At 40.0% G+C, this 15,640-nt stretch overlaps 1 protein-coding gene across 1 annotated transcript; it reads left to right on the top strand.

The window, feature by feature from the left end:
- The first annotated feature begins 1,029 nt into the window (after positions 1-1,029).
- Positions 1,030-12,442, top strand: GTF2A1L (general transcription factor IIA subunit 1 like). Its single transcript, XM_030945773.1, has 9 exons — positions 1,030-1,050; positions 2,915-3,016; positions 3,317-3,440; positions 4,832-4,887; positions 5,856-5,949; positions 7,183-7,780; positions 9,252-9,540; positions 10,365-10,454; positions 12,335-12,442. Exons 1-9 carry the CDS (start codon positions 1,030-1,032, stop codon positions 12,440-12,442), a joined length of 1,482 nt encoding a protein of 493 aa, XP_030801633.1.
- The last annotated feature ends 3,198 nt before the right edge of the window (positions 12,443-15,640 follow it).

Genomic DNA, 15,640 nt, shown 5'->3' with positions numbered 1-15,640 from the left:
GAATATGCAACTGCTGTTTAATTCAAGACTTAAGCAGTGTCATTAAACATATTTTCTTGCAGAGAAAAATTACTTCAATGGCAAATTGCATTTGTCTCACTTGTGAAAACACAGCTTATTAAGGGTGTTGCTTCTTCTATTTTGTAGGTGTTAGTCTGGCTATTTAATTAAGGGTCTGACAGTATTTTCATTAAAATATTTTCATTTTTCAGGATGTGTAAGCCTTAAAAATTAAAGCTTAATGGGTGAGTCTCCTTTTCACAAGCCAAACAGCACTGCAACAACATAGCTACCTAAAAATGAAAAACAAAGGAAAATGAAAGGAAAAATAGATTATATTTCTAGGTTCTCAGAAGCCTCAGGGCAACACCCACCGAAGGTGCATAAAGACCTAAGTATATATTCTCCTGCACATATGAGATTAATGAACATTTTTCCAGATTAGTAACCGCTAAATTTGTAGATCTCTGCATTAACATATGAACAGATTGCTGCAAATGTAAGCAATAATTGAGTAGTTGTACCAGATTGCTGCTGCTTAACTGCAACGCTTAGCTTCAGCTCTCCCCGTTTAGGAGGTAATCACGACTTCAGGGTTTATTAGAGCAAAAACGACACGCGTTTGCAGCCAGCTCTCCTAGGTGCATTCCCACCCCAGGGAAATCCTGGGTGATGCTCCAGGCTGCACCTTGGAGCCCAGACCGCACAGTGGCGGCTCGCCCTGAGTTTTAGGGCCTGGCTTTAACACGATGTGCCCCAGAGCTGGCGGGGTTTGGGGTGTGTGGTGGGGGCACAGGAGCCCTGAGGGCCGGCGGGGTTTGGGATATGGAGGGACAGGAGCCCTGAGGGCCGGCGGGGTTTGGGGTGTGTGGGGGAACAGGAGCCCTGAGGGCCGGCGGGGTTTGGGGTGTGTGTGGGGAACAGGAGCCCTGAGGGCCGGCGGGGCAGGGCCCGGGCGGGGCCGGTCGCGTCCTCCTGGTAACGACGCCTTAAAGGCGGGCGGCGGCTGAGGCGGCGGCTGCCGCTGCCATGGCTCACGGCAGCCCCGTGGTGAGTGCCTAGGCTAGGCTCGGTTAGGCTAGGCTCCCCTCGGTTGGTCTAGGCTAGAGGGGTCTGGCCGCTCCTCCTTGCGGGACACTGGGGACAGGCATGAGCATGAGCAAGTCGCCTCCCGGCCCCGGCCTGGCCAGGAGCTGCTGCCCGTTCGCTGGCGCGGGAAGCCCAAGGACGACGTCGAAAGCTTTTTTTGTGAAAAAACTTTTAATTTTTTTTCCTGTTGAAAATGTCCGTTTGTGGGCAAAAGCGTTGTGGCAGGGGTTGGCCCTGCGTAGCTGCGGGGTGCGAGCGACACTGGGCAGGCCGGCGATGCCAGGGAGGGCGGTGGAGGCCTTTGTGCCATGGCGGGGTCTGGCCCCTGCCGCCTCTCCCTTCCTGGGGCTGCCTCAAAGGATGGGAATCGCAGGAGAGGGAGCCTTGGAGGCTTTGTTGGAATGGTATCTGCATGAGCGCCTCCTGCCACCCCACTGTGCACGAGTAGAAGCGGAGTTGGACAGTTCCCGCTATGGATGGCCTGGTTCTGGTGGAGGAGTGTAAAGGAGTTAAGCTGGAGTACAATAGCGTCTGTGCTGTAACCATTTTTCTCTAATTTGCAAGCATGTGGTGTTTGAATTTTACAGTTGCTGTGTGCAGTTTTTATATAGCACAATAAATATTTGTACTCACTGTAGCTTGGCAATCCTGGGGAGAGGAATAGGCCCGTTGAAAGATTTACATTTAGATTTTCTTCTGGATTAGCAGTGAAGGCAGAGCATTTGACATATGGGTTGATCAGCACCTTTAATGTAGAGGAAATTTTTTTCCCCCCCCTTTTCATCTTTCTAGTATCCTGAAAAAGTGCTGGGGGACTGTTTGGAGGTTGATAACCCCTGATAAGAAATTATGCATGAGTATGGTTGTTTTAAAGTAGTTGTGTTGGTTGCTTTTTCCAGAAAGCATAACATGTTAGTTCTTAATATTGTCTTTTCTTTGAAAAGAAATTGTTTGTCATCTGCACTTTAGAACAATTTTGAATAAGTAAAATACTAATTTGATATTAAAAAAATATTTTATTAATCCAGAATCTCATAAGGTTTCCTAAAATATCTCAGTTTCATTTTTCACTTTGTGTAGGCTATTCTGGTGGTGATGAGAGTCAAGATTAATAAGCTTTAAATTGATAAAGGCTCACTATCTTACATTTGCATTGGAGTGTAGGATTCTTGAAGCTCATGTGTATCTGCTGCCCAGGAATGACTGGAGGATTAGGATTTAATCACTGACATCATGAGCAGAAGAAGGAATAAAATGTTCTGTTGGAGTCCTGTTGTAATGTAAGATGGATGATCTGCGTTGATAAAAGTAGTGTTCAAATTTCCACTTAGGTTACTATGCAGCATCAGACTGTTTCCACAAAGAAAACACCAAAAAAATGTCAGTTACTTTTCGTGGGTTCCCACATTCTGCTTCTGATGGAACTGGCAGGGTTCATTTTTAATAGCTTGTATTATTGGTTGGCCCTTAGATTAGGAGCAATGATTGCAGTATGATACAATGGGGTAAGACATGCTTGTTTGAAAATACAGCACAGCAATGGTTTTTGAATGTTTCTGGGATTTTCTTAAGCATTTACCAAATTATTGGTAGCCTAAACAATAATTTGGGGCTCAAATCCAGTACTTTTTTTAGAATGTTAGATTTAAAAGAATGAATGGATTTGCAGACCTTTGCATTTGTCATTCATTTTATGAAATCTGATCTGTTCATGCTGTTCAGTTTGTAACAGCAGTTTATGAGGTGAGATTAGACTTTGTGCTATCTTTTCAAATGACTTAATGCTCATCTTAACTGCAAAACATTTATTTTTTCCCTAACGTAGCCTGAGCTATACAAGTCCATCATCGAAGATGTGATTGAAGGTGTGCGGGAGCTCTTTGCAGAGGAGGGTGTAGAAGAGCAGGTTCTGAAAGACTTGAAGCAGGTTTGTTGGGTCCCCTTGCATTAATAGCAATTCTGTTTGTGTTTTTCTTTTGAGATGATGGACCTGTCCATTTCTTTGTTCTCCAAAACATGCAGACTTTTGCCCTGGCTTAAGAGTTGCAAGTATCCTGCAGGTGATGTGGGGGCTGCTGGGAGTTGAAATTGGTTAGTTTTTGCTGTCCTATTTGTTGGATACAATCAGTCAATTTACTCTTGGAAAAGCTGGGAATACCTGATTATCTTTTTTGATGCAGTTTGTTTTTAAAGCTGATGTTTGTTGACCTTAATAATCTTGCTGCAGCTTTGGGAAACGAAGGTGACACAGTCCAGAGCAACAGAAGGCTTCTTCAAACACAGCCACTGTTCTCCACGGTTCAGTCTGCAGCTGCCACACAGCTCTCACAGCCTTTTGCAGACTTCAGCAGGTCAGATGTTGTTGGACACAGTGCATGCAATTTAAGAATATCTCATTGACTTAGGGATGTTTTTGGAAGACTTTCAATAATCTTGGTTTGTGTATGTATCTTATGCATATATCTAGCTTGATGTGATGTGGAACGGTAATTATTTGAAAGCAGGATTTGACCAGTAAATGTTGAATTAACCTTAAATAAATGAATAGGATTCTGTCTACATGCTTTTGATCAGCTGCTCATTTCTAGTGGCAAAACATGCAGAGAGTTTTAGCCTCCTTGTCTGCAGTCCTCCAAGTCTGAAGTGCTTGTAGCACTTCAGTTGCAAATTTACCTGCAGGGTCAAGCTCCTGTTTCCCCTTTTAATGTGTGTCCTGATGTGCAGGGGTTTTATGGCTCGTTTGTGCCATGCAGTTCTGCTGTCAGGTTGGGGTTTAATCTCCTTCTCAATTTGTTAAAATGTAATCCCTTGCTCAAACAGAAGAGAGGAAGCTTTTTAGTTTATCTTTCAGTTAGTTTTTCTAAAAGCAGCATTCCAGTTGCAGAGGAACACTTGACTTTCACACAGTCTCTGACATCAGGACCTATTCTTCTTAATAAAGTCCAGCTGACCACTGTGGTATTGTTGTGGTAGAGTGTAGTACTCAGCTGAGACTTATCCCAAAGTGAGAGGCTGTTAGGACCTTTGCCCATGAAGGACAAACCCCATATGAGATGATTTAATGAAAATCCATGTTGCAGTGTATTGCAAGCTTGGGCAGGCATTCTTTATCAGTGGGGTTCTTTACTTTTTTTTCCTTTTTTTTTTTCTTTTCCTTTCTTGTGTGTGTTTGGGTTTTTTTTACAGTCTTCCTAGTTGAATGAACTGTTTTTGGAGGCAGGTGTTTTATTAGTTCCATGTGACTAAAGGGAATATACTTTTGCGTTTGCAGGCTGTTGGAGATTTTATATTTAATGAGCCTTTCCTTCTTACTCTTAAGTTTTTAAAGGGCAGTACTAAGGCCAAGCAGTCTGAGTAAATCTATTTGTTTCTAAAAAGGGGATTTGAATTGCCCCATGGCTAGAGATTTTCAAAGTAGGTAGGGCTACCTAAATTGCTTGCTTCTAAAAGCCCAGGAAAGTTTTCCCTTTGCCCTTTTTTCTCCCATGGAATTCAGTATTGGGTGCTGTTGAAAATCTTACCCTACTGTTCCTACTTTTAGCATCATTGGATTTACTCTGCTGTGAAAAAACTGCTTGCATGTTTTCCTCAAGTTGACAAGGCAATACTTGTGCTCACTAATGAGGATGAAGTGAAGTTAGATTGCTTTAGTTTCACCCATGTTTGCTGTAAATTATTGAATGATAACTGTATCCAAGAAATTAATGTTTTTTGTAAAGTGGTTTTTTTTATTTTTTTACAGCTTCTTATGTCATCCAAGCTGGCAGAGGTTTTCAGCATTTCACAGCAGCAAAACTGGTATGTGGCTGTAGTGATGTTTTACTTCAATTTTGATTATGTTGGACTCCTAAAATTTTTAAATTTTTTGCCAGTTATTAATAGGCTTCAGGAGGGAGAGTTGTAACACTGCTGCTTCTGTTGGAGCAGTGAAAAAGGATGGGCAGTACCAGCTGGTTCTGCAAGAAGTGAAGCCAGAAATGTTGGAAAGACACAGCTGCCTGTATTTAGCCCATAGGATGAAAGTGTAGTGGAAATGGCACAGCTACATATACTTTTAAAAGAAAAAATTTATTACTGGTTGTTAAAATAGTGCATGGCTGGGAAATACTACCACTAGGGAAGCTGGGAGCAGCATTATCTGTGAGGTGTAGAAATCATCCAGAAGGAAAATGAGTGTTTTTATAGTTGACAAGTTTGGAACTCTGGGTGTAGCAAAATTTCTTTGGGGAGCCGCCACTGATTGCCAGAGCTTGATGAACTTACTGAGTGCCTCCTGAGCCTCAAGCTAAGTAGCTTGTCAAGTTGAAATATAATATTGGGAAGATGTTTGTGCAATATGTGCGTTTCCTGATTGAAAAGTTGGATTTCCTCAGAAGAGCTAGATTAAAAGGGAGCTGTATATCCAACTTTTTGCTTCCCAGGAGGAAAAGAGACTATGAAGTGGCTTCATAGGCCTAGGCAAGAAACCTGTGCTATGTGGAGTAATGCATAAACTTAGGTGAAAGTGACTTTTACTAGAAAAACACCTTTCTGGATGGTGGGTACTTGAGGGGATTATGGAAAAAATTGCCTTAACAAAAAGGGAGTGTGATAGCTGGAAAGCAGGAAACACGTGAGAATACTCTTCATCTGTCTAAATCTCAGAAGCATGATGCAGCTTTCCAGTGAAGATGAGCACAGAGAGGCCCTCACTCCTGTTTCCTGTGGATACTCCAGGTGTGGCACTCAGTGCCCTGTCCTGCCTAAGCCCGGCTCTTGTGTTGCAGGGGCCCCCACGAGTGGGTGTGACTCTTGCTCTCCCTTCGTGTGTTGCTTACCCTTTACAGATGCCAGCTGGAGTGATGCTGCAGCCAGCGCCAGGTAAGGGTAACAAGGGCATGTCAAACCTTGCAGTGCCCTGGGGATGTTGAAGGACAGTCCCAGGGACAGTAGATGAAACAGATGAGAAGTTAAAGTGTAGGGTAGAGGCAGTTACCCTCCTCTTTGTACTTTGTTTTTGCAGTGGCTGTGTGGGGGAAGTAACTGCAATGATTAGTTGGTGTGTCAGTTTTACAACTCTTAACAAGTGCTTTCCTTTGTTAGCCCAGACACAGGTATCTCCTTCTCCCTGTCTCTCTGGGACAATCTTCTATGCTCTCAAAAAGCTAAAAGCACTGTGGTGCTTCAGAGACAAAATTGATTTCTTATTCAAATAAAATCCAGCTATCCATTAACCTTTTTGATCCCGTTCTTTTGGTGATAACACTGCTTGTACAAAAACTGCTTGTACTGCTTTGGTGTGATCAGTGGAAGGCTTAGTTCAGTCATTGACTCTTCTCTCAAACAGCTGTTCTTTGATGAAAACTGATGTCTCTAGTTATCTGTTTCAGATATAATTCCTGAAGTTATGAGACCTGTAGCCTGGTACCAGTGACTCTGTCTGTGTGAGCATGTGTGTATGGGGAATAGTCAAGTTAAATTTGGAACTTGGCTCTGGCATCTCAATTCTGACTCTGATAGTAGTAACTTTAAGCATTCAGTATTTGGACTGGTTTTCTTAAGAAAAGATACATAAACTAGGGGTTGGTTGGTGTTTTTTAAAACTAAAATTAGTTTTAGGTATTGGGTATTCTTTCTAAAAAACGTAAAGGTTTTTTAGAGAGAATACCTGAATGTCCTTAAAGGGATGAACTCGTCCTGTAGCTATGGACTAGTTTACTGTTTCATTTTGTATTCCTTAGTTTCTGAGATGACATGGAAAAAATTAAAACCTAGGGTATTTATTTATTTATTTATTTATTTATTTATTTAAAATCCAGTATGTAGTTAAATTACTACATTGAATTGAACTTACTGTCATAGGGCACTGTGTAGGCCAGACCCAAAAACGAGGTATAAACATGATGGACTGGCTGGAAGCCGTGATTCAGAAAGCTTCTGAATGCCTGATTTTCCAGGGCTGGAATTGTGCTTGAGGAAAGTTTTGCTTTGCAAATGTCCTTTTTCTCATGTTTGCCCTTGTGTTTGCTCTTGTTTTTAGTGGGGACAGGTCAGTGGCCTGGATGAGCCTGTAGTTTCACCTGCTGAAGCAGTTTTAAACTCTTCTCTCTGCAGGGCAGCTTTACAAGGTGAATGTGCCTGTTGTGGTCACACAGGCCTCAGGAGATGGAAGCATTCTCCACTACCCTGTGCAGCAGATGTTTCATCCCCTTGGGCAAGCTTCAGTTCTGCAGGCCAGCCTTGCCAGTGTCACCCAGCTGAATGCATCTGCTGCCCATGCAGCTGGTGAAACACTGCAGCCCCAGGAGGCTGCTCTCCAACAGGCTGTGCTGTTTAAACCAAGCTATGTGGAAAAACAACACCTGGAGAACTCTGCTACCTTGGTCCAGCAGCCTTCTGTGAGTCTGCAGGAATATGAAATTAATGCAGTGTTGAATCAATGCAGTGAATCCACAGAAAAATTCCAGCATGACAACCTTCGTACAGCTGTGTTTACTCCAGAATGCTCTGAAGGACTTTTTATTGATGAATCCTTGGCAGGCAGCTCAGGCAGTGTCCTGCTGGATGTGGAGGGGCAGCTGGATATGGAGCATCCGGAGCTGCTGCAGCAGCAGGTGTCTGATGATATCATTGACCTGATTATTGCAGGGGAAAGTTTGGATGAAAATGCATTTCTGAAAGATCAGGGCAGCATGGCTTCCTCTGACAAGGTAAGGCCTTTTGTTTCTCAGCTAATGAAAGTACATCTGTTAGAGGGGGTTGTTTGAACACATTTCTAAGTGACAACTAGCACCTCTAAATGAGAAGAACAAAAGTTATTTTGATTTTATGGTTCAATCTTAAGCTTGTTTAGAATAGCAGTAGCTGACTACTTGTTTTTACATTAAGAATTTGTCAAAACTACTGTGATTGATGAGAATATCAATTTAAAAGTACTGAAAAATGTAATGGATAGATAGACTGTATTAGACTTATTGATTACTTTGGAGAATCATGGGGGGTTTTTTGTGACTAAGCAGACATGAAAGACTCCTTGGGACCTTCCATATCATTCTGGCATGATCTGCATATGGATACTGGTCAATTGTAGGGAAAGTGCTTTTGCAGGATCAGCTGGGATTAATTTTATCTTGTAATGTGTGAAGAGTATGAAAGATGTATTGAGAATGCATTCAGGATGAAAAGTCAAATTTGATAAGTGAAAATCTCCTTGAAGAAAATGTATTTCCTTGGGGAAAGAGTCCTGGATAAACTAGAACTCAGCTAGAGCTGTATGGGAAACTTGAGTGATTTTAATTAACAAGCCTCTTTCCTGACCTCATCTAATTTTAGTGCCAGAAATTATTTGCAGATGTTTGAAGTTCAGGCTGGCTTGGTGACTTTGAGTTGTAGTGCTCATATGTGATTGAGACAAATTTATTAAATGCAAATTTAATGACAGTAATGCCAAATGTCTGTAAATAGAAAGTGTAATGTTGCTCGTCTGAACTCTGATGGCAGCTTGATGAAGGCTGTCTGTAGTGAGAATGGGAGGTCAAAACAAAGTGTTCCTTTCCTGAACTAGAAAGTGTATGTGGATGGGAATTAAGTGCTACAATAAAGATTTAATGAGAAACTGAAGATGGCTGAAACCTTAAAGCCCTTTTATGCTCCTGTGAATGCTCTGTTTAGGAATTCTGTCACTTTTATGAACAGCAACTTGAAGTACTGAAATATTTACTGTCTCTCCCAGCTTTTTATATCTTATTTAAACAAAGCATTTTGAATGAGTTGAGGGAGAGGGATCAGTTCCTCTTGACTTTTATTTCAAAAATGAAAAATGCTATTTTTGGTGGTGGAGGAGTAGCTTCCTTTTTTGGTTTTTTTTTGGGAGGGTTTTTTTTTGCAATAGAAGTTCTTAAGTGTCCACTTGATTGCTGTTTTTTGAGTACAAGGGTGTTTAGAGAAAAGGGTAAGAAATTTTTTTTCTGTGTTGCTGAGGAATCTTGGACCTGGGTTCCATTTAAGTTAGATGCAACACAATGTTTACAAATGTACTCAGGTTTTACAAGCAGTAGGACCTGAAACTCTCACATTAGTGCTCCTGGCTTGTTGATACATTAAACAAAACTCTCAGGCTTTGTGCTGAACACGGGTGGAGTTGATTCACAAGCTGTCCCTGGTCTCTTTCACTGCTGTCCCACGGAACCTGCGGAGCAGGCGGAATCCGATTTACCGCTGGAGAAAGATCTCTGCAGTGACATTGAAGGCATAAGTCAGCTCGATGGCACCGGGGACGTTTCTTCCAAGGAACAAATACCACATACAAAAGATAAAGAAGAGAATGAATTCATTGGCTTTATTGATTCAGAGGATCTGAGAGTTCTGGATGATGAGGAAGACTATGATGAAGAATGTGACAGTTCTTCAAATATAGAGTCCAGTGGCAGTGATGGGGACAATGAAGACCTCCAGATAGACATAGTTGAGGAGGTAATTTACTTTTAAGCCTTTAGAAGCACATAACAATATTAGATCTCTCAACTGTTGAATTGTTGGACCTAGAACAGTTCCTGCTTAGTTTGATGCAGGGCATGCGCAGTGAAGTTACAAACCTCTGGAGATACGAGGTACTGCAGAGAAATTACTTGAAAGCTCGTTAAGAGAAGTATGGACAAATGAAAGAACTGTTGGAAAGTAATTTGTTTATTGGATGAATTAAAATACTTAGCTATCAGAATTAAACTTGTAGACCCCTGGCCTCAGTGGAATGGAGCTCTTGACTTAAGTAAGATACTATTTAAAGAATTAGATTTAAATATGATCAGGATACAAATCTAGGTTTCCTTTCCTTCTGAAAGACCACAGGGGATTAGAGAAAAATGTGATACAAGAACTTTGTTCTCTGTTTAATGCCCTGTGTTTCTTTTAGTGCCCTGTTAATGCCCTAGGTTTTCCTTTTTCTTAAAGATATGCAATTTTGTATCCTATGGGTTTGTTCACAAGAGCATCAATTTGTAGCATTTGCACTTCACATAAATACAACTTGATCAGTATTTCAGTTACCGAATACTGCTTTATCACTTAGCAGTTTTGCTTTTTTGACCTGTGTTTTTGTTTAGGGTGTTTTGGGTTTTGAGAATGCAAACATGTAAAATGAGGTTTGGTGCTTGTAAATGAGGTTGGTGCAATGTGGACTTCACAGCCTCCAGGTCTTCATTTTTGCAGTGGTACCTTTATTGTTCTGGGAATGTTTAATTCCAAGTATATTCAATGCTATTCTGAAAGAGTGTATAAAACAGCATTTTAATCTTTAGGACCCCTTGAACTCTGGTGATGATGTCAGTGAGCAGGACATTGCAGACTTGTTTGACACCGACAATGTGATCGTTTGTCAGTATGAAAAGGTACAGTAATACACTTTTATCTTTGTTCTTTAATCATCCTAAGTAATCCTGCAGCAAATCCATCTCTGCTCTCCTGTCAGTGCCTTTTAAAGAAACTTTAATGCTGTAATGGAGTGTTTAAATGATGTGTTTAGCTGACAATAGTCTAAAGACTTTCCTACTGTTTTCTGAAAAGAAGATAATCGTAATGGCCTATTAAAGGAAAAGGGAACAACAAGTCTGGCAAAATGATGATTTGTAAAGATGCAAAAGCTTGTTTATTTCCTTAACTTTTAAGTAAGATCAACATCTCCGTGAATGTATGTAGGCATATTCAGCTGTGAATTAAGGCTTTTATAAAGGATAACAGAAAGAGAGGTGTATGTACTTTCTTTTCCTTTTTTTAATTTGTCTTTATAGTGCTCACTGAGAGATTTTCCTACCAGAATTTTGTTGTGTCTGAGAAACAAAGTAGCTGTTAAGTGTCTTATTGTCCGCCTTCATTTTAATGTTTAAAATTCAACCTTACTTTGAGCTCCTGAAGATCAAATTAAATCCTTTTAGCTATTGTATGGTTTTGGATGCTTACATGTCAGTAATTTAAAAGAGAAAAAAAGGGCATATTTTAAAGCAAATATGGAGAAATGTGTCTGTAGTTTGTTTAAGAGCGTGCCTTGACTTTTTTTTAATATTCTTTCAAAAGTGCCTAGAGACAACTTTTTGTGTGTCTAACTACGCCTGTCTTAATGGTTGTCTGTGGTTTAGGAAATGGAAGGTGCTAAGAAAATTGTCTTCATAAAACTGTGACAGATTGACCTTTCCTGAGACCAGTTATTTTGGAAAGTTATAGGTATATGTGTAGAAAATGCCTCTGAAATGAAGCTATTGGTGTCTGTATTGTAGTGAAAGGTACACCAAGTGTTGCAGCCTCAGAACTCAGACATTACAGTTGCCGTAGGTAGTGCATACTGTTATGTAGAGCAAGTTTTGTCTGAAATAAGCTGAAAAATTGCCTGAAAATCTAAAAGAAGCTACTAGGAAGGTCAGCACTGGGCATGCCTTACAGGAAATTTAATATTGGATGTTATTAGAAATTGAGAGTTACAGAAGCTGGGGGAAGATGTTGGTAGCTTTCCCCTTTGCAATACAGATTTAATAAAACATTTAGGCCCAGTAGAAAGCAGATCAAACCAGTTATGTCTTAAGTTTCCTTGTTACCTTTAAAACAATGTTGTTGATAAAATTGCTGTCCTGTTTCTTTTCTTTCTGGAATTGAAAACTGATGCTGACAATTCAAGGAATTTTCTAGGGATATTTAAAATTCGTTCTTTTAGTATTAAACAAAACTTTCTGGAGTATGGATCTCTTTGCAGGCATTTAAAAAGAAACAGAATATGCAAATTATTTCTTTCTTTTAAAAAAAATTTAAATAGCAGTATTTGCTTTTAAGCCAAGTTTTGGTGCTTTTAGCTTGTTCCTAACACCTCTGTGCCTGCAACATTGCATTGCCATGTGGAAAAGAAAACACTGCATTTTAGTTAAGCTGCACTGGTTTGCAAGGTGTGCTGTGTTTTGGGATTGCCCTGTTACTGTTCTCTTGTCCTGCTGGTGTTGAGCTGTCATAGGGAACACTTTTTGGGGGCAAGTTGTGGGACAGGAGAGTGCGACAGGATGGGATAAGATTCAGGAGGTTTCTCTCTTGGGTGAGCAGGGAGTTCTTTATAAACAATTAAAGTATGAAGCTTCCATTGAATATTCCATTGAATATTTTGGGTCATAAGGATTTTAAAATAAAAACCAGGTGTGTATAACTGGTTGTGCTTAAATCTTGTTGTTTTTTTTAATGACTGGTCTAATTTATATTTGTGATTTCATTAATTTTGTTTATTATTTTTCATCAGATACATCGAACTAAGAACAAATGGAAGTTCTACTTAAAAGATGGAGTGATGTCCATTGAGGGTAAAGACCATGTCTTTGCAAAAGCCACTGGAGATGCAGAGTGGTGAAGCTTCACTCCAGTATGTCCTAGAAGGCTGTGGCATTATTTCCTTATAAGCCTTCTGTGAAACAGCTGGCCTTTCTATTGTTGTGCCATAAAAAAAAAAAAAAAAAAAAAAAAAAGAAAAAAAAAAAAAAAAAAAAAAAAAATAACCAAACCCAAAACAACAAATTTGTGATGAAAAAATATGCAAAATCTGTGTTGTTAATTTGTGGTGTTAATCTGTTTAATTTGCAAACTAAACCACTGTACTGTTAGCTACTCAGCTGTCTTTGCTGTTCTTTTCTGACTATTTCATTTTTTCCAATGAAGAAGCATCATTGGAATGAATAGCTTTAAAGTTTGAAATGTTGTATCTATTTGTAATTCAAGAAGGTAAAGAAATACTTAGTAATTAGTAAAAACTACTTAATTGGTTATAATCAAATAAGTTTTAGTTCTGTTATTTTTTCCCCAGTTTTAAAAGCTGGGGTATGAGTTGAAATATAAAATTACACTGTTGTGTTACTCTTTTCAAAGACTTCTGAGTTGAAAAAAAAGGCAATATCTTTGCAAGTCTGTAACCTGTGGCTGTTTCAGCTGCATATTTCTCTTGATTTTTTTTAGTTGCTTTGTTTTTTTTGGACTTAGTTTAAAGACATGCACTCTAGATGCAATAAGGGAAAGATCCTGGAGCTCTCAATATATGAGAATTATTATTGTTTATTCTATACTAGCTGTGTCTACTGAGATGCAGTGAGGAGTGTGATGCAACATTAAAATGTGATTTATTTTCACTGTCAATGCAAAGTCATTTAAGTTTGGTACTGTACATCTCCACTTTGTTCTGGGACTACAGACCAGTAAGCTGTGAATGATACAAATTGTGCATAATAATAAAAGTGTCATCTCATATGCATTTCTAGCACAGAGTTGTTTTTGTGTTCCCTCAGTTTAAACTCTGCTCAGAGAAGTGGGTACAAGCCATGCACATGGCAGTAGCCCACCCTACCATGAGAACTACATTCCTGCCAACATCAACTTTTTGTTAGTTCTTCTGGAAATAAACGTCCAAAAGAAGCTTTGGGCCCTTGTCTTTCAGAGCTGCAGCTTTTCCCTGGATGGCTCCTGTTCCTTGTAGGGCAAGATGGGCAATTCCATGGTAAAGCTGCAGCCAGGCTGCCTCAGAACAGGACCATCCTGCTGGAAGGGCAGTGCTACACTAAGGCACACTTCCCCCTTGGCTACTGCTCCCATGTCTGCTGGAATGAGACATTTTGCTTATCTCTAATCCCTGAGAGGGTGCTGAGGCTGGGAGAAGGGAAGGAAACATCTGAGAGTGGGAGAGAATGAATGTATGGAAGAAATGAAGGGAAAAACCCCAGCCCTTGTTGGTAATGGTGCAAACCCTTGTGCTAATGCCGTAAGGCAAGAAGTAGTTCTTTAAAAATTGAGTCTGTTGCATGCATTTTGGATGCCTCTGCTACTCTCCAGTGTCAACGACAGGACACTGAACTAGAGCACTTGAACCAAGTGTGACATTCCTTTTGTCTTTTATAGATGCTGCTGCTGGAATGTGAAGAATTGTGTGTCCAGAGGCAGTTAAAATATTGCAGTGTATGATTTCTTTTCCCCCATTCAGATGACTTGTAGCTGCACTGATGCTACGCTTTAGATCCATAAATGCACAAAAAATGCAGCTCTTACCACATGATAGATGCTTTTAGGTTTCAGCACTCTCTCACAGGCTCTGAGGTGCTCATGCTCTGTAAATGTGCACATAATGAACTGTGGGACCATTTCCAATGTCAGAAAAGACTGGGAACAGAGTTAGTGTGGCACAGGAATCCATGGGACAGGACTGGATGTGCACCATTCACTAAGCACCACAAAGGCTCTGAATGGTGCTTCTGAATTTGACCTGGTTTTCCTGATCACTGTAAAATAAAGGGGCTAAAGAGTACTTAGTTTTTAGCTAGTTTTACAGATAACATTAGTAAAGAATTACAGCTTTGAACAAGACATTTACAGCTAAATACACCTGAAGTCAGGAATTTTTATAGTGGAAAAAAATGTTTCTTATTAAACTGTAAGATCTAGCCTGTGACTTGAACAGTAATCAGTGCTTTTGATCTGAATAGTTTATGAATTAATGTTTTTGATTGCTGCTACTTATAGTTTAGCAAACATATTGCTGCAGATGTGACAGGATGAGGTGTGTAATACCAGTTATGGCCTTCAAAGATACTTCAGTAAATGGCTGTCTAAAACTTTACACCAGAAAGAAGGTAAAGTAAAAATAATGAGATAGAATAACAAAAGTATTTTGTATAAGAAGCTCTGTCATGAATCTAAATATCTTATTAAAGTTTTACTTATTTGCTTACTTTTGTGCATAGACAAATTTTAAGTATATAAATTACATTTGATGTTTTGTCAGTGGTTTTTATTTTTTTTTTAACAGCAATTTTGTAAATGGTAGATTTCACTGCACTTACAGCAGGTACAAAAAGAAAAATTCAGAGATTCTATTGCTGCTTATCTGTTACCTCTGCAGCTCTGTAGGGCAGGTGCTATCAGTTGTTGTTAATTCTAACTCATCTCCCTTGCCTGTGGTTTCCTGACCGTGTTATGTGGTGGGGAGGGTGTGCTGGCAAGCTCTTGTCCTGTTGAAACATAATGCAAGTAAATCAGTTGTTGCCCACTTAAGATATTGTGCTGTCATGTCCTAAATTGTGTGCAGGACTCTTCCATGGGATGTCAGGTGAAGAGTCTCAAAAATCAGTTTTGAGGTAGGTGACAGAGAAGTTTTAGGCCCAGTAGCTATTTTTTTACACCAGTACCTTTGGCTGTATTATAGTTAAATATCTTATCATAGTCTTTTTGATCACTGGCTAAGATCAGGGGCTGGTGTGTGTAAAGAGGTGCATCAAATGGAATCAGAGTTTTAAGAGTCTCCTCTGTTTTCAATCCTGCTTCATTCCCCACCTGTGGAATTGTTCCTGAGCACAGCTGTGCTTACATCAAGAGCTTTTGCACTGATTGAAACCATGGCATTATGCTGAAGGTAAGAGTGGGTCAGAGATGTTATTGCTAATTATCACAATTATGAACTAATGATAGACCAGTCACTGGTACAAAGAATTGCTTTCATTAATGTGAAGCAAATTTAGCTGGTGGTGCTGTGTTTTGGCAACAAGAGGAGTGCTTTGGGACTCAGTTGCTG

Source organism: Camarhynchus parvulus, chromosome 3 (assembly GCF_901933205.1).
Source record: "Camarhynchus parvulus chromosome 3, STF_HiC, whole genome shotgun sequence".
In the NCBI taxonomy this organism is placed as follows: domain Eukaryota; kingdom Metazoa; phylum Chordata; class Aves; order Passeriformes; family Thraupidae; genus Camarhynchus; species Camarhynchus parvulus.
Note: the sequence above shows the minus strand (reverse complement) of the source record. Positions and strands in the feature narration are given on the sequence as shown.